At 42.9% G+C, this 26,350-nt stretch overlaps 1 protein-coding gene across 1 annotated transcript in view; it reads right to left on the reverse strand.

Moving 5' to 3' along the window:
• Window positions 1–26,350, reverse strand: part of LOC149866530 (potassium voltage-gated channel subfamily KQT member 1-like) — an 808,906-nt gene that overhangs the window by 686,875 nt on the left and 95,681 nt on the right. The window contains exons 4-6 of the mRNA XM_090043848.1: window positions 15,354–15,432; window positions 11,393–11,489; window positions 1,301–1,441 (exon numbers count right to left, since the gene is read on the reverse strand). Coding sequence (XP_089899974.1) covers window positions 1,301–1,441; window positions 11,393–11,489; window positions 15,354–15,432 — 317 coding nt within the window. The remainder of the gene's footprint in view (window positions 1–1,300; window positions 1,442–11,392; window positions 11,490–15,353; window positions 15,433–26,350) is intronic.

Genomic DNA, 26,350 nt, shown 5'->3' on the forward strand with positions numbered 1-26,350 from the left:
GAATTAATATAATAATAAATAAAGGGTATAATATATAATAATAAAGGGTATTAAGACTTAGTCTCAGGCTACAGACACCACATTTGTCCCAGGAGAAGGCATTTAACCCCAAGACAAATTGCAATTGTTCAGATGTCCCCGTCAGTTGTCTCAGAACAAACCCTAAAACGGTTCACAGGAAAAGAAGAAGTGCTAACAGTTTGTCCTGGGGGCATGACAAAATGCATTTAAACAGCTGTCTTAAGACTGCACCTTTGAAGCAATGGCAGAAAAGCCACTAAACATTCAGCAGCTCACTAAATACCCTATTGGAAGGGCAAGGTGTGTACATGCTAATTTGGGGACTTTTGTGTTCTGGGACAAATGCTGGCACAGCTTATCCCAGAACAAATGCAACATCTGTTCCTGGCCTCAATCTGCACCTGGTCAAGAAATATCGCTGCACGTATAAAAATAACAAGCACCCAATTTTTAACCTCATTGCCTCAAAAATATATATTTGGTATACGAATCTAGATTAGACAAGGGCACAATATATTACCTATATATTTGAAAGTATAATGCAAGAATTAAGATTGTGCTCTATTGCAAGGACAGGAAAGAAAAAGGAACATGGAGAGTTAGCAGATGCATAGGGGCTGAGCAGGTAAGTGGGCAGGGTGATCTAGGGAAGTCAATGTCTGTTTCAGTGCAACACCAAATACCCTTGGTGTCATAAGCTTCACTCCCACTGCTGTCAGCCTGTCGCTAGTATTAGTGTGATTATCCTTCTCAGTTTTGTCACACACAGATTTGCAGCTAATAGGCTACATGAGGTTCACTAGTAGCCAGAGATGCCTCAAAAAAAACACAGTAGCTTCAGATGGAAACAGCTAACGAGAGACAAGACATTCCCAAGCAAAAGGGTAATTCAGCATCCTCAAGCATTTCCTGCCCTTTCAGGAAAGTGTCATCAGCACTAAGGTACAGAATCACATGCTTTGACTCTTGCAATTCTTTCTCCAGTAGTGAAATAATACTCCCACCCAGAATACGCTACACTCTACAGCCTGGGAGTTAGGGGTTTTTTTCCCTCCAGATGGTGAGAAATGTTTCAGTTACATTTATTCTATTAGTTTTCTTTAGTTTTCCTTACTGAAATTTGCCTTCCAGCTTACTACTAACAATGAAAAAAGCCTGATTCTTCAAATAAATAATCCTTATTCAGGAAAAAAAAAATCTCCATTAAGTTCAGTGGAACATCCTACAAGATGAGCATAGACTCAGAGCCTGGGCACAAATTGGACCGTGGATGACTTACCACACCCCACCACAGTGCATCAGCATAGCTAGAAAATCCAGTCTTTCCCTCTTCATCCACTGCGTCCTTCTCAGCGAGGTAGACAAAATAAGATGAAAAGATCAACCCCAGGAATCCAATGTATAGGGTGGTTATGAGTTCCTATTAAAAAGGAAAGGAACTGGTGTATAATTCTTGAATTATGCATTTCAAATCAAAAACCAAAATATAACCATTTTATTTCACATACCAACATATTTTGCTGAAAAGCAATTGGATGTAATGACAATATCAAAGGGTAACTTTGGTAAAATTTGGGATGAAAATTCCATTAACAATAGATGATGTCATTGAAGAGCCTTCATTGAAGAGCCTTCTGTTTACAAAACACTAAACCAGGGTGTCAAACTCACTGTTGCAGGGCACTAAAGTACCTGCTCCTTTAAGAGCAGAAACTGCCTAGAGAGCAAGCCCTAAGAGCCATTTAGAAATCCCACAGGTGCAGTTTGCTATGGCAGCCAGCTAATGAGGGAATTAGCCTGCACCTGCAGCTGGTCAGCTGACCGGAAGAGGCAGGGCCCTGGGCATATATAAACCCCAGGGCTGGGACTAGAGTCTGAGTTCTGTGTCAGTAACTAAGGAGGAAAGAGCTCTTAGACAGCCAGCTAACCAGAGAGGCTTGACTGCCTGTTCTACTTCTGGTAGGATTAAGGGGCTCCAGGAACTCAGATACCTTGGCCTACAAGGCATTTAGTGCTGGGGGAAGTTTGACTTCTTTTAAAGGAACAGAGCACACCCTGAACTCTTTGTATTATGTTAAACCCCAGGGGCTCATATTTTAGATGCTGTTTATACACCGGTGGATTGGGCTGAGGCTACTGGGAAAGAGCAGGCCTCACTGGGGGGGACCACTACAGTGTAGGGACCCCAGCACCAGGGGGTGCAGTGACAATGCCCAGTCCAGCCCACCTGGGCCCACGCCCAGCACCAGCATGGGCACAGAGACAGGGCTGTGGAGAGCCCAGCAATGACCAGAGGCCTAGCTAGGCTAGGGCCTCAGCAAGACAATGAATGAATGCCATCTGAGAGGCTTGAGGTGTGGTAAAAGGGCAGTTCTGGAGCCATGCAACTAGCCCATAAGGGTGAGGGTGTCCTGTGAGGCATCCATTTTGAGCATGACCCAAAAAGGGGTTCAAGAACCCACGGGGTTCAGCGGTGTCCAGCAGGACTACGTCCAAACAAACTCGAGGGCAGCCTCCCTATATTTATAATTACCAGCAAGATGCGGCAGGAGAGGAAAAGGGTGCCCATTGGGCAAGATTGGCATGGTCCTGGAGCCCTGGGGCATCACAGCCATTCCTGGGGACCCCACTCCATGACACCCACCCAGCCCCCTGGCCAGATCCAGACCATGGGGTCCCTTTGCAGGCTAGATCCAGATTTGGGGACTGCAACAGGACTTGGGAGTCCAGGGCATGCAAAAAAAACTTACTCTACTGCTTTTGATTAGGAGAAGCAGATGGAGAAATTATTCATTAGGTGCAACCTTTACCAAACTACTTTAGCATAACTAAGGAAATAGTTTCTCCTCATCCCATGAAATGGTCCAATTCTCTATCTTTTACAAACATGACTACATATTTAGCAGAAGCGATATATCTATATGCAAAAGAAGCTAAACAAAAATCACAAACATGTAGGGTAAAATGAAAAATAAGTTTCTCTATATTCAAGTTTAAGTCAGATTACTTCTGTAGTCCTGAGTGTTGTAGTAGTTTCACAAGTACTCTCTTCAGAGATGAAAAGCTATTTTGTGCTTAAAATGTCTCCCAGCTATACAGTTGGTCCAGTAAAGTATATTAACAAAAATCCTTGCCTGTATTTATTATTAAAATTAATAATATAATCCTTGACAAGTTTTTTGAAAAAATACAACATTCAGTACTTAGGAAAGTGGTTGCCTATTCAACTGAGCTTCTACTAGAAATATTATGAGAACTCACAAAACAAAATGAGGAATAAATGAGCCTCTAAAGCAAGAGGCTCATAACCTGGAACTAGATCCACTAGCTCAAAAACTGTTTCAGTAAGTTGCACGATTTTTCCATGTCTTTCCATCACCACATATGATGTCGACTCATTTCTTGTTGCCTTTGGCAAGAAATGCTTGTATAAGCTCAACTTGCTGAAAATAGCTAAGTGTCCTGGCCAAATTACCAATAGGCTGGGGTGAGCTAATATAGCTGTATGTAAAACTTAGACATGCATGGAAAGTATCAGAGAAGTCTTTAGAAAGCTTTCCTGCACACAGAGACACCAAGTGCATCTATTTTCAATGGGTTCCAATATATTTTTTCTATTGTTCAGGGATTTAGGACCTCATTTTGTTTTGAAAGAGGACCAAATCCAACACACAAAAGTACCTTGTACTCCAGCTGCAAGGGGGGGGGGGGGAAGGCAGCTAAGGTTTTTTGTTGTTGTTGCATGCTTTGTTTTTTCATTTTTAAAACAAATTTCTTTAAGTGACTGTAAATGAATAAATGTTTCATTTTCCTTTCTTTTTGGTACAATGCTGCAATTTCAGCTACACTTGTCCAAAATCAATAGAGAACTGTGACCTTGATTTTGAACTCATGTTAGTGGGTGTTCTGCTTTGTCAAGCACTACAGATCTTAATACTGTTGTTTATGGATCACTAATTGCTTCTCTGAATTAACAGAATTTCAAGTACATTTGACTCATGGGCTGGGTTACAAAAAAGCTTTTTTAAAAAAAAAAAAAAAAAATCAGCTAAACCTGTTTATAAGTAACTTTTGGGCTAATGTATTGCATTTTGAAGATAATCTTTCCAGATCTTTGACCACTGCTCTGAACACACTCAGAAAAGATTACTCCTAAACAATCCTAACAGTAAACTTTGACAACTGGGAATGAGTATTTAGAATTAATTTCAGAACTGTTTAGGTAATCAAGCAGTATAGAGCTAATCAATGAAAGATTACAATGAGCTAGCCTGTAAAAAAATATCCAGTCATTTAGGAATAAACTACGGTTTGTCGCACGGAAATTTAACTTATGTATTTACTTTTAACCAGCTTGTCTTATTGAATTCACCCTGCAGGTCTTAAAATTATTGGCATACAGGAGAAATGTAAAGGAATATAAGAATACATATACTTTTGTTATTTTGAGTATTTTGGTTTAAACAAGTCCTAGCCACCTGGAATACCACAAGATAACTTGCCTTCAGTAGTACTTGCAACAGTAACCTGCAATGAAAATAAGTAACTGCACTAATTGGAGAATGATTTAAGTGAAGAAAAAGCTTTGGGAGGTGTAACAGCGTGGGGCCCTAGGGGAGGCCATGATCTCCCCTAGTGCTCCCTACTGGGCCAAGTCAGTGTTAAAGCACCCTCACAATCTCGCCCACCATATCTTTGATGTTCTGTAGTTATGTCAGGAGGCTGCCCTTCGTTCCCTTGGCTACAGTTCTGCTGGTTCCCCCTGTGGCTCGGTTCTATAATGGGGTTCCGGGCACCCCAGCCTTATAGGCTATGAATGGCTCCAACCACCCCTGTACCACACCCCAAGCCTGGCAATGTACCAGAAGTCGTCTGTCAATTTCACTCTCCTGCACCCCACCAGCGCTTCATCAATCTCTGCCCCCACTCTGGGGCTTCTCGCAATTGGGGCTCAGGTGGCTGTAGCCATGCCTGGCCCCCAAATCCCCTCCGAGTCTTAAACCTCCTGTGGGGCTCAGGCAGCCCCAACCTTACCTGGCCCCCAATCCTCTGCTCCCCTTCTCAGGGCTGGGGTCAGTACACCTCTGAATGTTGTGCCCTCTCTGGCACCAGGGTCCCACGCTACCACGGAGCCCCTATGAGGCCTCCTCCAACCCCCAATAGCCTCACCCAGTCCTCCGGTTAACAACAACGAAAGCAATAACACAATCACCTATAACACAAATCAAAGCCTCCTGGCTAAACGTTCTCCAAACCACACCACATCTCTCACCCATATAAAACTAGTGGCTTGTATATCCAGGCCTTTTCCCTTTCCCACATTCAGAGCTGAGCTCTGTTCCTTAGTCAGGCAGTACTCCTTCCTGGCGCCCAGTTGAGAGAATGCACTCACAGCCTCCAGTCTGGGTCTTATAGTAGTCAGCCCTGCCCCTTCTCATCAGCTGACTCACCAGGTGTGGGCCCTTAGCTCCTCCTGGTTGCCCCTAGCAACCAGCATCTGAGCCCATACTGCTGCTTTTCAAGTATCAGGTGCCTTAGTGCCCTGCTACAGGAAGGAAGAGAAATGACAGGCTGTATCATACTTCCCCCTAGCACCAAATAAACCACCTATATAGTATGGTGTGATGAGAGAGGTCAATAATTAAAATCAGCAGAACACCAGAGTCACAGTAACAGGCAGAAACATCTAACCACAAAGGGAATAACAATTCTTAGATCCACTCCCTCTCTGACTTCATAGTTCTTGTACTCAGGGGAAACCTATGGAAACAAAACACTCATAACTTTACTGGATGCTAAAAAAAACCACCGCACATGGACTAAAACATATGGCCTTGTTACATGTTGCACTTTGAGCTGCTCAAAATGTGGATTGGTGTTAGTACTAATTCAAGTTTGAAGCAGTCACACACTAAAGATAAAAACCTTCTGACTGTTCCCCACCTGCACAGCTGTGACTTGCCACTACAAGGCTGTTGAGCAGCAGCCTGAGTAGGAACTACAGATCCGAGTTCTCTCACCAGCCCTGTAGTGGCAAGACGGACTTCTATGCCTGTTCTAGGTAAGGGGATGCGAGACATTGGTTCAAGGGTCAAGGAGTTAATAGGATGGGAGTGGAAGGGATATGGGGGTGGCAGAAGGGTGGTGAAATGAATGAAGTCAGCCACTGAAGGATAAAATAAACAGAAAAAACACTAAAAGAAAGAGGAAGTAAATTAAAGGTCTCATGTTGCAATAAATTGAGATTTGGGATTGTGGGGAGGAGGCTGGTCATGCTTCCTGGTGGCTGAGAGGTGGGACTAGTGAAGGAAGGTGCTTTTGGGAGAGTTACTGCCTCTGCCCCAAGAAGGAACCCCTAGCTCATGAGGATCTGATTGTCACCTACCTTGTTTGCCCCCCTCACCTTTCCCACAGTCCATTCCTGGACCTGTGCATGTCCTAAGGCCTGGTTTAGCTGGCATGTGCTCTTCAGGTTGTTTGCACAGGGTGGCACCCATGGGGGTGAGCAAATCACACCCATGGGGGTGGGAGAGGGAGTTGGCTTGGTGCCAGAACTACCTTCTTGGCAGTAGAGTTCAGGGGGTGAAAAAGTGTTCACACAGAACAGGAAGATGGGGAAGGGGACATTGAATCCTGGGATGCTAGAGGACTGCAATGTGGGTGGTTTGTGTGTGGGAAGTGGCCATATATTAATGGAACATGAGCTGGGTAACACCAGTGAGAGAATTCTGCCCTGGAGTGGCATAACTTTAAGCCACCTAAAGTGTGCTTAAAACTAGTTTCAAGTATTAATGTGTGGGCAATCCAGGGATTAAATGCTCCAGGAGCTGCATAAAATTAACGTGCGACAAGGCCCATAGACAGTGGTTTTATGGCTCATTACAAATTTGCCTGTTCCTTCTGCTAGCCTCTCCATACTCCTAAGGTAACAACAACCTTCTCCCATTTTGAAGGGTCTTACTTGCTTACATGGGCAACTGGTGCCTCCTGATGGGGGGGGGGCACCAGCAGCTGATCCCCAACTGGGAGGGTGGTCCCCTTGGCCATTTGCCAACCAAGGGAAAGAAGGGATCACCGCTGCTGCTGGCGGCAAAACTTCTCCAGCCAGTGCTTCTCTCGGCACCCCCACAATCTCAGCGGTGGGGGCACCAGCCATCACCCAACAATCTCTGGCTAGTGAGGACCAATCTTGGGGGGGGGGGAAGAGGGGGGCATGTGTCCCCCCTACACATTGCCTATCCTTTCTTGCATAATTATTCTTTCTTACATAATCTATTTGAACTGCCTTTTCCCTGATTTAGCTGCTTTCTATACCTTCTCTTTCCTTCTCAGGTTTACTGCCCTTGTTCCTTTTGAGAAATTCTTTTAATTTTTGAAATGGAAAATTCTTTGTTTTACCTGTTTTTCGCTTAGGCTGTATCTGCTGCTTTCACAAACCTGAGGAAGGATATTTTATGCTGAAAAGCTTGCCTAACATCTGTCCTAACTATAGTGGTCCAATAAAAGATACTACCCAACAGACCTCGCTTCCAACATACCACTATACATCCATTTCCAGCAAAGTGTTCCAAGTGACCCCAAGAGACCTCTCCATTTATTCAACAAAGTCTGGGTTGCAGTGATCAAGTCTTCCTGTAACATAAATTGCATGCACTTCTGATCATGAAGAGTAATGGTACACTTCAGAACTTTGGCTCATAACTATAAATATCTGTTTGCCTCTTTACATGGCAGCCTACAGTCTTGACTAAAATAGTGTTTGCTGTATGTTGTCATATTATACTAAGTTTTTTGTTTTTCTTATTTTAAAGCACAGATACAAAACCCAAGATAAATAAAAAAGAATGGCTAAAATAGGCAATTTTCTCACTTGAGAAATTTATGCATTTTTTATGCCAAAATAACCTGGGTTAGACAATATTTCCACTGAATATAAACAACAGCATATTTGATATGCAAGACTAACCACATAACGATGTTTAATAAATTATGCTTGAATAATTCTGTCAAAGAGCACAGAGGAGCATTATTCACAGCAGGAATTCTAATTTCCAGAAAATACTGCTTCTGATGCCGACTAGCCACCAAACTGAAGTAAACAGTCAGCTTAATTGTGTTCCTGTTTTAAAAGTAAAATAAAATGTGAAAGACTTTGAAAGTGATTGATTCTCTCCCGAAACAACTGTTCACTTTATAGGGTCATAGGAAAGTAGGGCTAGAAGGGACTTCACAAAGTTACCTAATCCAGGACCATCCCTGACCTCTCAGTCAAGTGTTTATCTAACCTACTCTTGAAAAATTCCAAGGGTGGAGATTCCACTACTTCTAAGTGATTTATTCCAATGTCTGACCATCTTTATAGCCAGAAAGTTTCTCCTCATCTCCAACCTAAATTTTCCCTGCTGCAACCTGAGACCATTGCTATTAGTCCTGTCCCCTACAGCCATAGAAAAAAGCCCATCTCCATCCTCTCCACAATTGCCCTTCAGGTATTTGAAGAAGATTTATCAAAATTTTGCCCCTTCACCCACCCTGAGCCTTCTCTTCAAGATAAACAACCCTAACTTTCCTCTAAAGTTAGGCTTCCCAGGCCCATAATCATTTTTGTTGTTCTGTGCTGAACTCTTTGAAATCTGTCTACATCCTTTCTGAAATGTAAGGCCCAAAACTGGACACAGTATTCCACATTAGATCTCACCTTTACCAAATAAAGCAGAAGAACCATTTTCCTTGATGTACAAGTGACACTCCTGATAATACAATCCAATATACTGTTATACAACCCAGTACGCTGTTGGCTTCTTTTTGCAAAAGTATCCTCCTGGCTCATTTTTAGCTTATGGTCTACAGCAGGGATAGGCAATCCCCAGCTGAGTGTGGCATTCAAAGGCACTGTGCTTGGTACTCATGCTTCTGGTTGGATGGCAGGACTACATGGTAACAGAAAGGATTGGGCCCCCCATTGCTCCCCCGTCATCCACCCCTGGCACACCAACATCTTACAAGTTGAAGTTGTGGGTGTTTTTGGCACTGTGCCCAAAATGTTGCTGACCCCTGGTCTACTACTCCTCGCAGTTGGAGTACCGCATCCAGTTCTGGGTGCTGCACTTCAGGAGGGATGTGGACAACATCAAGAGGGTCCAGAGGAGGGCCACTCGGATGATCAGGGGTCAGCAGGGCAGGCCCTATGAAGAGAGGCTACAAGACCTGAACCTGTTCAGCCTCCACAAAAGGCGGCTGAGAGGGGATCTGGTGGCCGTCTATAAACTGGCCAAAGGAAACCAGCAGGCAATGCAAGAGTCCCTGTTCGCCTGAGCACTACTGGGAGTAACAAGGAATAATGGCCATAAGTTGACAGAGTAGATTCAGGCTAGATATCAGGAGGCACTACTTCACAGTCAGGGAGGCTAGGATCTGGAACCAACTTCCAAAGGAAGGGGTGCTCGCTCCTACCCTGGGGTCTGCAAAAGGAGGCTAGATAGACACCTTTCCAGGATTGTTTTGACCCCAGCATTCTTTCCTGCCCATGGCAGAGGGTTGGACTTGATGATCTGTCCAGGTCCCTTCCAACCCTACCAACTATGAAACTACAGTAACATCCAGATCCTTTTCTGCAGTACAGCAGCCTAACCAATTATTCCCCAGTCTGTATTTGTGCATGCAATTATTCTACCCCCAGTGCAGGACTTTGTACTTGTCCTTGATGAATCTCACCTTGTTGATTGTGGAGCATGTCTCTAGTCTATCCATGTCATTTCTGATCCTAGCCATACCCTCCAGCGTATCTGCAGCTCCACCCAACTTGATGTTGTTTGCAGATTTGCTAAGTGTGCACTCAGTCCCATCCAAATTATTAATGAAGATATAAAACCATGCCAGATAGATCCCTGGAGAATCCCACTTGATACTTCCTCCTACTTAGATATTGAAAACTAATCATTTGGCACATCTGTGTGTGTACCCAACTGCACAGTTGTTACTGGGAAGTCATTTAGTACTCACTTTAGCAAGTAAATTAAGTTACTGAGCAGTCCCAGAGATGCATGGGTCATTTCCAACTCTACTGCGCAGCAGGGCTATGCGAAGTAGCTGTGTTTTGATTTGGTTTCAGAGGACAGCAACTCATTTCAGTGTTTCAGATCACTGTGCTGTTTCATTTCAGCCAAATCTGTTTTGAATAGGCTGCAAGCTTCGCATGGCCCTACTGCCCAGCTGGGTGGGGCTTGGGGCTGCAGGACCCCGGTTGGGAGCAGGCCAGGGCCCTGGGTGGCTCATCCAGGAGAGGGGGAGGGCCACTGCCCTCCCAGCAGGCAATAAGACCCCCTGCACAGATCTCTGATCCCTACCATGCCGAGTTGTGGGGCAGGGAAGCAGCACAGAGTGGCAAGCAAGCTTGCTGGTCCCTGCCATGCGACTGCTCTGCAGGGAGCAGACACCCATACTGTGGATCTCCTTGCTGCCAATGCCTGCCCTGCGCTACACCAGATCTCTGCTCCCCGAGCAGCCAGGTCACGGAGCAGGACAGCAGCGTACAGCTGTTTCCCCACAAGCCCAGCTCTGAAACCCTGAAATTTTCTGAAACATTTCCAAAACATGTTCAAAATGTTTGGATATTTCATTTTAGAGATGTTTCTGAGCCTTCTGTTTCAATTCGGATTCAGCCGCAAACACCTCCAGAACAAAACAGCTGCTAAAATTTTACACAGCCCTACTGTGCAGTAGTGCATGGCCACCATGCAGTACCATCAGCATCATGGTTTGTACCCACCGACACTATGGCTATATAGCATCTTGTGGAGATGCAAGCATTGAGAGTGATAATCCAACCAGTTATGTATCTACCCTACAGTACTTTGGTCTAGTCTGCATTTCCTTAGCTTGTTAAAAATGTTGAGAAAGGAAGCGGCAGAAGCCTTGCTAAAATCATGCTATATCAAATCCACTGCTCTCCACCCTCTTCTCTCCCCCCACCCCCTTCTATGGACTTGTCACTTTATCATACAAGGAAATCAGGTTGATCAGGCATGGACCTGCTCTTGGTGAATCCATGCTGGCTGTTCCCTATTACCTTGTTCTCCTCTAGGTGCATCACAATGGAACCTGTAAGAACCTATTCCTGGAGAGATCATGGAACTGAGGTCAGGCTTACTAGTCTATAGTTCTCCAGATGCTCCTTCTCTTTTTTTGAAGACAGGAACTATTTTTCCCTTACCCCCAGTCATCCAGGACCTCACCCAAACTCCACAAGTTCTCAAGGTGGATAACCAATAGCTTCAAAATTACTTCAGCCAGTTCCTTGAGTACAATTTAAAATTGATGAGGTCCATAAGCTTAACATGAAACATATTAGAGATCTTGTAATATCTAGTACCTGACGGTGTATGAAAACAACTGATCCTAAGAGCCTCCAAGTGCCGCCCTGCCGATCTACATGAAGCATGCGTAGTATCTGTAAAAAACGAATTCCCCTAAGAGAAAAATGAAATAAAAATAAAAAGATATCAACAAGATAGAAATATCAAGAGATAAAAGTGATCAATATGTATAAACATGTACCTGAATGTATTTGTAGGTTGTACTCAAATATCAAAAGAGCCTGATTATCTTTCAAGGTACTGAACATCATCTCTACTCAGTCATGTGCCTTGGAGTTAAGGCAACTCAGTACCTTTATGTATTTGAACCAATAAATTTCAATAGTGTTTTAAGAGTACATTATAGCAAAGAATATTTTTTAAATGATTTTTTCTCCCCCAACTCTTAACCCACTTATTTATGTGACCATCAAATGTTTACTTCCCGAGAATAGTATTCACTGGAAGAAAGCAAAGCTTTAAATCCCTTATCTTTGAAACCAAAAACCTGAATGTTCAACTATTATAAAAAGTCACAGTTCTCACTTTTCCTATATTGGTTATCTATATAAACCATGCAGATATTATTACGTGACTTATGTATATAAACAGAGCATGTACTTTTGAATTGAGAATATTTGTAATTCGTGAGAAGCCTGCAGAAGAATAATTATTTGCTGAAGTAATTTATGAATAATGTCAATTATTCATAAATTATTCATTCATTCTGGCTGGAATGATCCCACTTTGAGCAGGGGGTCATTTTCAACCCTAATTTTATGATTCTATGATTAATGCAAATGATTTTTTTCTCTATAGCTATTTGTTATCATATCCTTTTCAATTTTTCACTCAACTTTATTGACACCAGTCCTATCCTTTAAAGTAGTCAAGAGAAGGAAAAGGATCATTATTAACTCATCTAGCTTATCCATCTACTGGTATTAGTTACTAGGGCTGTGTGAAGCTTCAGTCCCTGATTCGATTCAACAGAGATTCAGCCCAGTTTGGTGGCTGAATTTCTGAATCAAGTCAGAGGACCCTTTAATCTCTCTAAATCAAATCAGAACCCTCTGAACAGATTCAGAGAAATTTGGAGAGCTGGACATAGACACAGTTTTAAATGTTTTTTCTACATCTCCCTAGGTATCAGCACAGCTCATGAACACTGCAATGCTGGAGCACACGGAGTGTCCCACAGGAGTGCAGGGAGCTCCCTAGCACACTTGGCAGCAGACCCAGAAGTGGATCAGAAGCACTTCTGGTCCACTTCTGGGTTACGCCAGAGAGCGCATGGGGGCCCCTCCCACAACCCCTGGCTCGGCAACTGGTGCCTTTTGGGTCTGGGGGGCAGCCGGGGTCCCCCCATGGCTGATCACCAAGCCAAGGGAGCATGCAAGGGGGCCCCAGTGCACTCCCCAGCAGAGCTGGAAGTGAACCAGAAGTACTTCTGGTCCACTTCTGGATTTGCCGCCAAGCATGTGGAGGGCCCCCCACATTCCTGTGAGATGCATCGCAGTGATCACAAGCTGCACTGGTACCTCTAGATATGTAGAAAAAAAACATTTAAAAGCTGAGTCTGTGTCTGAATTGCTGATTCTCCAAATCAACATCAAATCTTCAGAATCAAAATTGGGGACAATGATTCAAATCAATTAATTGAATCGCCATCCCTGATTCAGGCCAAATCCAAGTTGAATAGGGTCCACTTCACACACCCCTATAAATTACCCCCTAATAATGTATTTTCTAGTGGTTTCTCAAAACTCCCAATCTAATAGGTCTAAAGTTTTGTATAATTCAGTTAAAACTTGCCTTCTTTTTACTTATTGCATTATGCTTATGCTTTCTTGTGACACTAATTCACAGGAACCTCAGGTTTTTCTGCAGTGATGTCCATAATCCTATCAAAACTCAAAGGTTTCATGCAGGTGTTCACTATACCCAATCTATAATTACACTGATTTCTTTAAAATGCATGTCTGTAGATCAGGCATTACTTGTGCACACATTTGTTGGTGCCAGAAGCCATGCTGGAAACCTGATCCAAGTGGGGGGAAAGGAGGGCAGGATTAAGGTGGTGGTGGGGATAGCAGGTCTGCAAGTGGGAGAGGGTGGGCAGGGTCAAGGGGCTAAAAAAATAGCCCATCCAGGGTGGGTGGGGTAGGAAGAGTGCAACCCTGGGACTGGGGAAAGGAGCTGGGCTTTCAGTGTCAGAGCTATGCTCCAAATGTATGTAGACATTTGATGGATAGGAAATGGAATAGCCCAATCTAATTTAGTTCGCCTCCCCAGTTGAGCTTAGTTAGATCAGGCCAGCCAATTTTTCCACAATCTAACTCCCTGAACTTCTGTACAGATTGCCACGTAGATTGATATAACTAGGGTTAGGTCAACCCAAGTGTAACATTTGCACATGCCCAAAGACTAGTATGTTTAGAAAAACCACCTATGAAACCTTTTTCTTCTCTTGGCATTTACTTGTTCTGAGGTTTCCCCAAGCCAAGTCAAATTTAACAGAGCCTCATCTTTCTTGATCTAGTAAACTGGTAAGTTCTGTCCTATAAGACTATGAAGCTGAATGTCAGCATTTGTTTGTCTTTATTGCATTACTGATTCTATGCAGCTGTATTATACTTCAGAACTTAAACTGCAACCATGTAACTTTTGAAAATACTAGCAAAAACAGTATTTACAATAAGGACTAAAACAGAAGCATGCCGATGATATATTCCAATGTCAAAGAGTCCATGTAGCTCCCCAGAAGGGAGGTTGCCTGGAGAACAAAGGAAATGAGGAGTTGAAAACAATTTTTGAATGTTCCAATTTGGCTTTACAATGGACACTAAGACAACATTATGACAGCCCTTATTTTTTTCTATGGTAAATATTTTAGACGGTTATCAACAAGGTATCCAAGAGCTAACTGGAACATTACACTCACTCAATCTATAGTTTATTATTAAAATATATTTTGGTTTGGATTTGGAGGGAAGGAAAGTGTTTTGAGATGTCAAAATTATGCAGACTTTTAGAAAAGATGCAGGTTTTCTTAGAAGGGATAACCAATGTTGATAGTAAAAAAAAAAAAGTCTATTGTGATGCATTTGACAATGCTCTATCTTCCCAAAGGATTGAGGGCCTTTGGAGAATAGCTGACAGTATTGTGGTTTGAGCATATCCCTCACTGATCTCAGATTTGCCGGTTATTTTTGGTGAGCCACAAAAATCGCACCTTTTTTCTCACAGAAGGCATACTTGTCTGCAAGGCCTCTGTCTTTATTATTTTGTCAAAGCTTATATGCAAAGGTAGCAGACATTTTGCAAATAGAGTAGACAATGCCCAAAGAAGAGTTATGGGCCTGATCCTAAGCTCTCTCATGTCCCAGAGACCAAAGTATTCATGAGGGCTCTTAGTACATTACAGAAAATGCAGCACTGTTCGCAAGTATGGGCACAAATCAGTAGCAAGCAAATGTATTCTTTTTTACTCTTTATCATTCCTTTCCAGTATTTACTCAGTTTACCCTCCAAAACAAGCTTGCAGTACTTTGAGCAAGCTGAACAAACACTACAAAAATGAACGTTTCTAGTTCATGTACAGTATGTGTTACTTGTGCCAAGTAAATCTATCAGAGCACAACTGCACTTGAAGTACAGCAGTTACATGCATTTTAAAAAGTACAAAGTGAGTTAAGTGCTATTTGGATTACTTCTTAAATAAAGCATACTCCTACAATAGTCTTATCTCAGGAAGAGAGATGTTTGATCTTTTGTATGGGCCATAATATTTCTTTAGTTGTTTCCTCTTGGTTAGCTCATTCACACCACTCTCTAGCTCCTAAGCTGTGATTGAGGCATAATGGTGTACTGAGGTCTTCATTTATCAGCTTAAGGGCTGATAAATCCCATTTGCAATGAAAACGTTAATGCATGCTTTGGTAATTGTTTAGTGCAACAATCACTAGAAGAACATACCTTATTGCAGATGTGGCGAACACCTGCCCATTTGAGCCTACACTCAGAACAATTATTGAGGCTATCACAACAATAAGATCTGTTAAAAATACATATTAAAATATTAGATTTATACATTTAAATGGTCATTGATTGTGGGACAAAAACAAGCAAACAAAACATCCAAAAGAATGTACGTTAATATGCTCTTTCATCAAAATTAAACTACTAGTTTCATATCTGCAAAACTATGTTTGTTCTAAGATAAGTGAAACATGTTTGGTAAATCGCATACAAATTCACCATTATGTACACTTCAGAAAAAAAACAATACCTTGGTAATCTGACTCAAGGGACATAAAGATAAAAAGTAAGGTTGGCTGATATTAGCACTACAAGGCGTATATAATGCATCTCACACAAATACTTGCACACAAACTATGTGAAAAGAACATTAAAAGTTGTGAAGTCAACTAGTCAAAAATTAAGAAATGCACAATAAGAATGAATTAAGAAGGAACAAGAATGTGAATTATGATATAGCCCTATAATTATAAAACCATATATTCTCCCCACACCACCACCATAGGATGCCTGCCCCATTGAAAGCACAAAATGTAAGGCATTCACTTAGTGGGCAGCCATGCAATATTCTATTTTCTCCTCATTCAGTGCTTTGCCTATTGACCTTATTTATTGTATAGTATTCCAAGGCTGCTGAAGTACAGAATTTTCTAATGATAATGAGTTTTTTTCTAAGACACACATCACTACAGTAACTGTGTGCTTCATAAAACCATTTATTTTTACAAAACCTCATGAGATGAAGGCTAATATAATAAATAAAGGGATTAGGCAGACAAATTAAACAAAAGTTATACATTTTGGGTACCCAATTTAAAATAACTAGGATCTGATTTTTTATACTGCTTAGCTTTATTTAGCATTTTATATGTTCAATGAGCTGCTCCTGCTACCTTCAGCTGCAGATGGAAGCACTCAGCACATCAGATCCCAGGGTCTCACGCTGGGCACACAAAATAAGGAACACAGGATTCACAATTGTTTCTGAAAAGTTTGGCTTAGGTGACTAGATTCATCATCATTGGCAATCCCTTGCAGTTGGGGATGATTATCATCCATGAATGCCCTATCTGTGGGTCTGAAGATGGCTGACAAGGCCAATCCAGGATCAACAGGTTCTACTACAATTTGGGCACATGTTTCTGGTTGGGGTTGATGGCTCTGGATTCTTGATTCAGAAGCATGCCTGATTCTGCTGCTCCTGCCTTTCCATCTTCTGTTGTCATCGTAAGGTTTCAAAGTACTGAAATCCTTGCAGCAGACTTTTCTTCCATTTGAAGTGGTCCTGAGCAACTGTCTCCTATGAGTTGATATCAATGTCACATTTTTTTGAGGTGGCCTTGATGACATCCTTGAAGTGCTTTCTCTGCCCTCCTCTTAAGCGTATGCCTCAACTCTGCTGGGAGAATGAAATTTGCTTCAGGAGTTGGACATCTGGATGACATGGATGGCCCAACTAAGTTTACATCATATGATCATTACCTCAATGCTTGTGGTGTTTACTTGTGAGAGGATGCTAATATGGATGGGTCTGTCTTCCCATTGGCTTCAAAGGATCTTCCACAGGCAGCATTGATGATACTTTTCTAGCAGCTTGAAGCATCTCCTATACATTGTCTACATCTCAGCTGCATACAGTAAGGTAGGGATCATGACTACTAGATAAACCATGAGCTTGGTTTCAGATCCAACGTTGTGATCTTTGAACACCCATTTCCTCAGGTGTGTGAAGCCTGCACTTGCACGTTTGAAGCAATGTTGGATTTCTTCATTGATGTCAGCCATCTGCCAAAGATGGCTTTCTTTCAGAGAAATACTCAACATTCTCCAGAGTTTCACTGTGAATCTGAATTACTAGAGCTGGAGACTGCTCATTATGAGTGAGTTGATGGAGGACATTTGTCTTCTGAAAATTAAGCATCAGTCCCATTTTCTTGTACATCTCAGAAAATGGTGAAAATCACCTGAAGATCTGCTTTCAAGTGAGTATGCACTACAGCATCATCAATGTACTGGAGCTTGAAGATAGGAAAGAATGTGGAGCCACAGGAAGAGGCGATAACAAGTCTGTTAAATGAGTTCCCTGCTCCTATACCACTTGCTCACTCATTCTCTGGAAGGCAGATTTTTTTTAAAGATAAAGTGAGAGCTGTTTGAAACTGTGTGGTGGTATGAACCGGTGAGCAGGGCTTTCAGAGTTATGTGGTACTGAATTTTCATGTGTGCAACACACACACCTCACCTCTCTCAAAAATCAGCTGCTGGAAATTGGAATATTCATTATATGCAAGCAGTATGGCAAGAGCAGGTCTTGCTGCTTATTGGCTAAAACCAAAACTAAAATCTGCAGGAATTCAAGAAGAGCACAAGAGTGAACAGGCCTGGTTCCCTAGCTGCTGCTACTCAGCTACTTTCTACAAGGAACTCTCTTTTTTCCTTTGTTTTGCCTTTCAAAACTCCAGAGAATCTATAATATGCTGAGGTGTGTTGTATGTGGAAAAATATGGTAAATAGGTCGATAGCGTACTCTGTAATTTTTTAGTATAGGTTTACTGATTTCAACTCCACACATGTAGCACGTGTGTGTGTGCTGCTAAATCATTTATAGGTCACCACATCCTTATGTGGATGCAGAAAGATGCAAAGCATTTGTCTATATATAGTGGTAGAAAAGAGAATATATAAAGGAGGCAGAGTTGAGAATGCCAGCTGTTAAGGGTCTCTGATATTTTCCATTGTAAAAATGGAGTTTTCAGGTGCTTATAGCTGACCTTTTAATTATTTGGGCTTAAATTTTCCATTTGGGTATTTAACCCCAGTCCAAATATTTCTGGGAAATTCCCCCTCCCCCTGCCCCATAAGCTACTGAATACAGGTGACTGGGAGAAGAGACAGGGTACACAAAGAAAGGACTGAAATGAAGACAGGAGAGACATGGGGACAAGCTTCAGAAGAATGGTTAGAATGCACCTCCCCTTCTTCCGCCTACCTCCGAGTTTACAGTAGAGCTCAAGGTTCCAGTGTTCTCGTTCCTCTACTGTGATAATGATCAGCCTCTTAGAGAAGCAAACTGAATGCTTGCAATTTGGCTGCACCATAGGCCTACACTCCCTCCTCTAGCAGGGGAGGGAGATGGCTGCCTATGTCAGAGAGATGGGAGGGAGAGAGGATAATAACTTACCTCTCCGATAAGCAGTGCCTACCGAGGGGAGATGGATGGATAAAGGGTTGGAGGGAATATGCAGTGCCTTCTGTATGGGAGAAAACAGGGAGGGCTGTAATGGGGATCAGTGGCACGGTGCAAGGAAGGAGCTGCACCAGGCCTAATCACTTGCTACTAATCCCAGGTGCTGTGGGTTGGAGCTAGTCACTGCAGGGTTTGGATCTGGCCTATAGGTGGTAGGTTCTTCTACTGTCATGTCTACTATGGAACCTCCATGAAAAAACTGCTGAAACCCATCCCTCTAAAGTTGTTACACACAGAAAATTACGATGTACCCCTGCTACCAGTTATCACACAAGTTCAAGATACAGATCTTAGATGGTGGATCTAAAGGTTCCAACACTTTTGATGACTCATGTAGGTGTCCAGACGTTAACCCAAAATGTCAACCACTCAAAAGTTGAAAAATGCCAGAACAAAGACTGCTGCTGCCATTTTAATTATCTGATTGTACCACTTTTTTCCCTACATAATCCCTTCTGCATTCATTACACAGGATAGACCTGGTCTAGATATGAACTATGGTTGTATAGCAAAGGATGCTATTGTCTGTGGAACTGTTGTTGCATTTGTTGCAATAACTGGAATATTGTAAATGAGGCAGGAGATTGCCTCTTGGTAATGGCCATGGGGATGTTATCATGGGAAACTGGTTTCCCTGCCACTTGTGCCAGTGTTTCTATGTGGTGCTAGTCTAGTCAGGCAGCAGAGCTGTGCTACTACCCAGCATGTCCACAGGTGGCTGACAGTGGAATGACCTTCAGGAAAGGCCACTTATTTCTTAAGTGATGAATAAGCAGTCATGGACCAATCACTGGCAGCACCACCAGGATGTGGTGAGGACAGAAGATGGTAATGCTTTCCGCCCTGAAAAGCCACGTACGGCAAAAGCTGTGTTAACCAGCATGCCAACTTGTAAGGGAAAAGTGAAACTGGAAGTGCCCACACTGTGGCACTTCCGGTTTTGCAGAGCCTCCAAAGCTTGGGGGAAAGCAGCCTGTGCCCAGGAAATAGCAGGCTGCACGGGTCCCCCCTCCCTATCCCTCAGGGCCCACAGAAGGGGGGGCAATGTGGTGGGAGGGGCAGCAACATGGCAGGAGGGGCAGCGACATCCCAGATGCAGTGGGACATCTATAGTCCAAAGATGCCTGTTTGGGCCGATCAGTTATCTGGTATATGTTGTTATCCGGCACCCTCCATACCCCGTGGGTGCCGGATAACAAATCTTTTACTGTATATCCTTTCGACAGTGCTGTAACATGGTGAGTACAGGTTACCACTATAATAAGCCTGTCCAGATCCCAACCATGGGCCTACAAGCCCTCAACGGCAGAGGATGTGGAAGAATATGTTAGAATCTCAGTGGCTGCAAAGGTGGATAAAGGCTGCAGTAGAACAAGATTTTCAATTGTCTTGGCCTACTTGCCATTGGGTCCAAGGTCCTGTACTGTGAGGAACCACTTGGAAGCTGATGTGTAGTAGCTTCTCCATGATAAAAAGAAATCATGCACAAACATCTTCCATGAAAATCGCTTTAGCTCATTTTTTCAAGCCCTTTGGCAACCAGCTGGTGATGATGGGAGAAGGATGGTCAGGCCTGGAAGTTTCTAGTCAAGAACTGGCATGAAGGCAGCAGTTACAACCAGGATGTCTAGCACTTGGAGGCAGGAGTGCGATTCGGCAGCTGTAACTACAATTGAGCAACCCTCTTTAGAATCCACTCTGCTCACCCTACTTGGGGTGGGAGCTAGAAAAGGTGCCTTAAATATAGTCTGCCTACCTTTTTTCCTGACTGTATAACTGCATCCAGTGGGATCACCTTTACATCAGTCAAAATCAACAAAGATACACAATCCATTTTGGGACCTAGAACATCAGGACACAATGCTGCACAATCCTGATGATGAATGCCTAGAGTACCACAGTGTAATTGTGGCTCAAACTTAGGTGACACAACATTGACATGTTGTACTGAGCAAGACCTGGCAAGTGGGAGACAGGCAGCTCAAAGGACATATACCCTCATCTGGAACGGTAAACAGGAAGGAGAACACTAATTTCATGAAGCTGACCTTGTCATTAAGAATGAACTTGTATACCAATTTAATGAGTTCCCTATCAGAATTAATAAGCACTTCATGATTTTATCTCAAATTGGCAGAGAGCCTATATGCCACTGTCATCAGTGTGTATGCCCCGACTCTTGATACCATTGATGAAACCAAGGAGGAATTCTATGCCAACCTTTTGACATTCTATGTCCTTTCTGACATTCTGGAGGGAGGATGAACTTATTCTGCTCAGTAAATTTCAATGCCAGAGTCAGAAGGGACTTGAACCTCTGCAACAGAAACATCAGTAAGGAAGGACTGGGAAAAGTTAACTCCAAAGGCACCCTCCTCTTGACCCAAATGGATGGATGGCAGAATGATGCCAACTGCAAGCAAAATAAATTGAAATCACCAAAAATCCAAGACAGAGGTCTAAAGGAGGACCCATGCTGTGAAGAACAGATGGTGGGAAGACCAAGGAGAGTCAACTTCTCACTGACATCCATGATATGCATGGCTTGTTTAGTGCCAGTAAAGCCATCTATAGTCCAAGCACTCAGGGACAAACCCCCTTGAGACCTAAGGATGACAGAAAGCTGATCAAGGAAAGGGGAGCAATGAACATTAAATGGGAGGGAGCATTTTGAAGACCTTCTCAATAAAAACTGTTTTTGATGGGAGTGCTCCCAATTCCATCCCACAATACTTAGTCAGAGATGATCTTGGAATCCTTCCAACCCTTGATAAGATAAGGAAAACCATCAAGCGGATGAAGAATGGCAAGGCATCTGGAACAGATGAAACCCCTGCCAACATCTTCAAGCAGGGGGAGAGAGGGGCTTACATCATGGCTCTGTGCCTTCATCTTAAGGAACTGGAATGATGAGGAAATCCCAGATGACCTTAGGGATGCCATGACTGTGACAATCTTCAAGCTCCACGGGGCTGTGGAGCCTCCAGTCACTGGGCTCTACTCCAAGCAGCTCCACTAGCCCCGTGGTGCTCAGCCCAGTGGCAGGAGGTGGAAGAAGAGCTTGTGGCAAAGCCACTTGGACTGCAGCCCTGGCTAGTGGCTCTCCCCTGCCTCCTACTGCCAGCCTCAGGTCCATGGGCCTGGTGGAACTGCTCCCACTGTCCCTCTGAAATGGCGAAAAAGTAGTCAAAATGAAATGGTGCTGTTTCGCACAGCCTAATGTCTACATGAAATATTTACTGCCAAGTAGACTAATTAGCTCCATAGAAAAATCTCGCATTTACATGTGTGGCTCTATAAAGCTGCAGGAAACTAGTTAACTCCACAGCAGGATAGGACTTGTAAATACATATATTATCCTGCTGCATTGTCTTTTTACTCCACAGTAGCACACATGTAAATGTTGACGTGGCTGGCTGGGGCACAAGAGTGCTTCAGTGCCTGCCAGCTAGCCCAGCACTAGAAAACCCATACCCCAGCTAGCCCCTCTACAGTAAGTTGAGCTGTGTTGGAGCAGCCCTGGGCTGGCAAGTTAACCCCCTGGGCTCCCTACAACCCAGGACTGTTCTGACCCAGCTCAGCATACTGTGGTCCTGGGAATGTGTGTAAATGCAGTACTGCTAGGACCAATAAACTGCAGCCCAATGTGCACTGGAATTAATTGCTGTGCACTAATAGCATGTGAAAATGCACCCAGTCATTTAAATATGATATTAGTGTAGACTTACTGAATCACAATAGTTTGATTTTTTATACTCCCTTCTCACTTTCCCAGTGGTTAGCCCAAGCTGTTCTTTATTTTTATCTACTCCTGTCTAGTTGCCTTCTATCAAGCCTACGTTAATGACCATGGTTCTGACATGGTCTGCTTTCTTCAATGTTAAGGTAAAAACAACCAGGCTTCCAAAAGGCATTATGCTGATGATTCCCTGTTTCAACAAAACAAACAGTATTTGTACCTCTTATACAGTCATGAACCCTTCCCTCATCTCATCCTCATTTACTCTTAATCATTCTGAATTACGTTAAAAATGTTGCAGCCCTGTACACACAATTTGCCAATACTCAGCATTTAAGGTATGTGTATCCTTCAAGTGGCTATATAAACACTGACTACTACAAATATGCAGTGTCAGAATACTGAATGCAGAAATTTGAAAAAAGTTTGAAAGACTTACTCTTTTGCAATACATTTATATTGCTTCACCTTCTAACTCAGGAAGTGCTCCAAACTAGGTGAATCAGAGTTAGATGAACAATGTATTTTATTTTCCCTAATGAATATTAAAACAAAATATGAAGTACATTTTTACCAATGTGTAAAGTTGTCACATTAATTTTCAAGGGTGGTTATTGAAAATGTAATTTCTCATTAAAAATTTGGTTTTGTCAAAAGGCCATTTTCTGTCAAAAAAAGATCCAACAAAAAATGTGACCATTTCCAGTCAATTACCTCCTTTTATAATTGCTTCAGAACACAGACTTACTAGGACAAATATTCAAAAACAGACATATTCCCTACATATGATTAGCTCCATTAAAGATCCCACTCACTGCAAATCTATATTTTTCAATTTAAAAAATGGCTTGTAAAAATATATTAAAACAAAATCTATACTTCTTTGTGGAAATATGTCTAATTGGTTTCAAATGGAAAGATTTCCCAGGTCCAAAGTGGAATTTCCAGTTAAACCAGTGGAAGATTCAATAGTCAGGGCACTCACCTGGGATGTGGAAGGTTATGGGTCAAATGTCTGCTCCAGTTTAAATGTAATTACTTATATAAAATGGAACAGTTCCAAGAAGAGAGACAGAGATATCCACTTGTGAATGAATAGCCAATAAGCATTCTGTGGTTAAGTATCTGGTAAGCAAAGTACTTATCCACAACCTGGTTCAAAATCCCTCATTTTAATATTTGCGGGAATCATGTTGTATGCTGAAAACATTTATTATGCAGTAGGTGGCAGTGTGGTGGACTATATTATTATACATAAACATGGATCAGATCTTCAGAAATTCATGGTTTAAGCAAAAAGAAATGATAAGAGTTTTCAGGGGGAGAGGTGCCGAGACTACAGAAACATCAACTTAGGACAAAAGTATGTAAACAAGAGCAAGAAGATTAAGGTGCAAACATATGGGACCAAGGGATTAGGAACTAAAGAAAAAGGGAACGTAGACAGTTTTGTGTTTTGGGAACTCCTAGTAAAGTTGTGGAAGTTTCAAGACCGGTCTTATCCATTTCTGGAACTCAGTAAAAGGAGATGCAATGAGAAAAACAGGGAATATAGAAGAGAGCATGAGAAAGGGTTTCTTTGCTAAATGGACTAATCTGCTGGAGCCAACTAGCATAGCTAGAATCTCCCATGCTACCCTAGCTGCAAGTTGGCTTGTAATTACTGTGTGGGTACAGTCATTAATAAGTATCCTGAACTTATTATCTAATGTACATAGTTATTGGAAATAATATTCTAGAACGTTCACTTAATATAGTATAACTGTTACTTGGCCTTTGAATTTAATAAAGGAAGTTAGCCGAATTACGGATGTGGTCAATTGAATCGACCAGTAGTCATGCATAGATAGAGCAAGATTTCCCATGTCTTAGATGAGAGCCCTCACCACTGTTTATTATCAAGGGGTAAGTAAGTCTCTTTCTCTGGTTTAAATTAAAAAAAGACAGACAAAAAAAGAAAAAAAAAGGACTGTGAAAGATCTTGGGTTTCCTCCCAAAAAAGAACAGAAAACAACTTGAAATTGTCTGGTCACTGCATGTAAATGAAGCAGCAAGAGCTTGTACCAGCAACCTACCACTTGACAAACATTTTAATACACTTCATTTGTTTGGTTTTTTATGCATTCAGACTTTCACATGGAGAGTCAAGAACAGTATGCCATCTCTCCATATTGTTCATTATATTTAAAGACACATTTAAGAGCACTTGTATTTCTGAAATTCTACTTCAGGATTCATACAGGTAGTGAAAGATCCCACAGAACACTGTACAAGTTCAGCTCACAGTTTCCCTCTCCAGCCTTATCCAAAGCTGGAAGACGAACCCCAATGAACTGAAAATATAAGTTTCCAGATCTCCCATGTAAAATGAGGGGACACAAGCATTAGGGCTGTGTGAAGCTTCGGTCCCCGATCCAATTTGGTGGAGATTTGTCTCTACAAATCAAAACTGGAACTCTCCAAATTGATTCGGAGAGATTCAGAAAAATTCAGTGATTCAGATATGGACACAGCTTTAAATGTTTTTTCTTACATACCTCTAGATAGCAGGCAGCTCATGAACACTGTGATGCTGGAATGGATGGAGCACCCCACAGGAGCGTTGGGGGGGGGGTGGGAATCTCCAGTGCACTCGGCAGCAAACCCAGAAGTGGACCAGAAGCACTTCTCGTGCACTTCTGGGTCTGCTGGAGAGAGCGTGGGGACCACCCCCCCACTCCACGCCCTCCCCCCTGGCTTGACAACTGCTACTTCCTGGGTCTGGGGGGGCACCTGGGGTCCCCCCCACAGACAAATCACTGAGCTGGAGGGATGCAGGGGGGCCCTTGCGTGCTCCCCACCAGACCCAGAAGTTCCAGGTTCACCGCTGAACACACAGGGGCTCCTCCTGTGGTCCTCTGGGATGCTCCATCTGCCCCAGCATCACAGCATTCATGAACCATGCCTGATACCTTGAGGTATGTAGAAAAAATATTTAAAAGCTGTGCCTGTGTCCAAACTGCTGATTCTAGAGAGCAGGGTTGGCCCCGCCCTTCTGCTTCCTAGCTGGAGCAGTGAAGGCTGGCTTACAGGCCCCCCAGACAAACCTTGATTGGGGTCGGGAGCCAGGGAGGGGGGTTAGACTTCCCTTCCCAAGTACAGAGCTACCCTTGGGGCAGCAGGAAGAGGAAGCAAACACACATCCCAGGCTGACTATGTGCCAGAGAGCCATGCTGTAGCACACCCCTCCCCCTTGCCCAGCTTCTGGCTTGAGCCAGTGCAGATATGTGGCTACATTTCCTGAATCCAAAGCAAATGTCTGTTCATTTGCTTATTGGTTCAATCTTCGCAGCTTAGACTAGCCTGCAAAGACTGAATCAATTCAACCTCTGCCTTTTGCCTATTTGTACTTAGCCCTGGTGTTATTTCTGTTACTGTAGGTGGTATGCAAATTTATATGAAGATGTATGCCCTTCAACAAGTGTTTATAAACTAAATGGGGTTAGGAGCAAAGGAAAGGAAAGGGTATAACAAGCAAACCACAAAACACATGCATAGTTACTTTTTTCACCTCCTTCTCCCTCCTACATAATACACTCAGAACTAACCCTCTGCTCCCTCCTCAACTCTGTTCAGCTGCCCCATTATGTCCTCCCATCCACATTGTCTGCTTCCTAGTATATATTAAAACCTTGCCTGAGAAATAAGGGTTAGGGGAAGATGATGAATGTAAAAAGTTAGGTGACTAAGGACCGTTGTGATGCCCCCTATAGGGCACCACATCCCTGCCAGGCTCTCTCTCTTCCCCATCTCTCAAGGTCTTTCCTTGTTTTCTCATCTTGATGGAAACTTCATGAAAAGGGAGGCTGCCCTCAGAGACTGATGAGCCTAAGGTGCTCCTTTTCCTCAGGTGTTCAACTCTCCCGATCTTCCTGGGTTTAAGGGCTTAATTCATGGTTCCAACCATTC

Source organism: Crocodylus siamensis, chromosome 4, assembly GCF_052110815.1.
Source record: "Crocodylus siamensis isolate JL-2025a chromosome 4, ASM5211081v1, whole genome shotgun sequence".
Classification (NCBI taxonomy): Eukaryota; Metazoa; Chordata; order Crocodylia; family Crocodylidae; genus Crocodylus; species Crocodylus siamensis.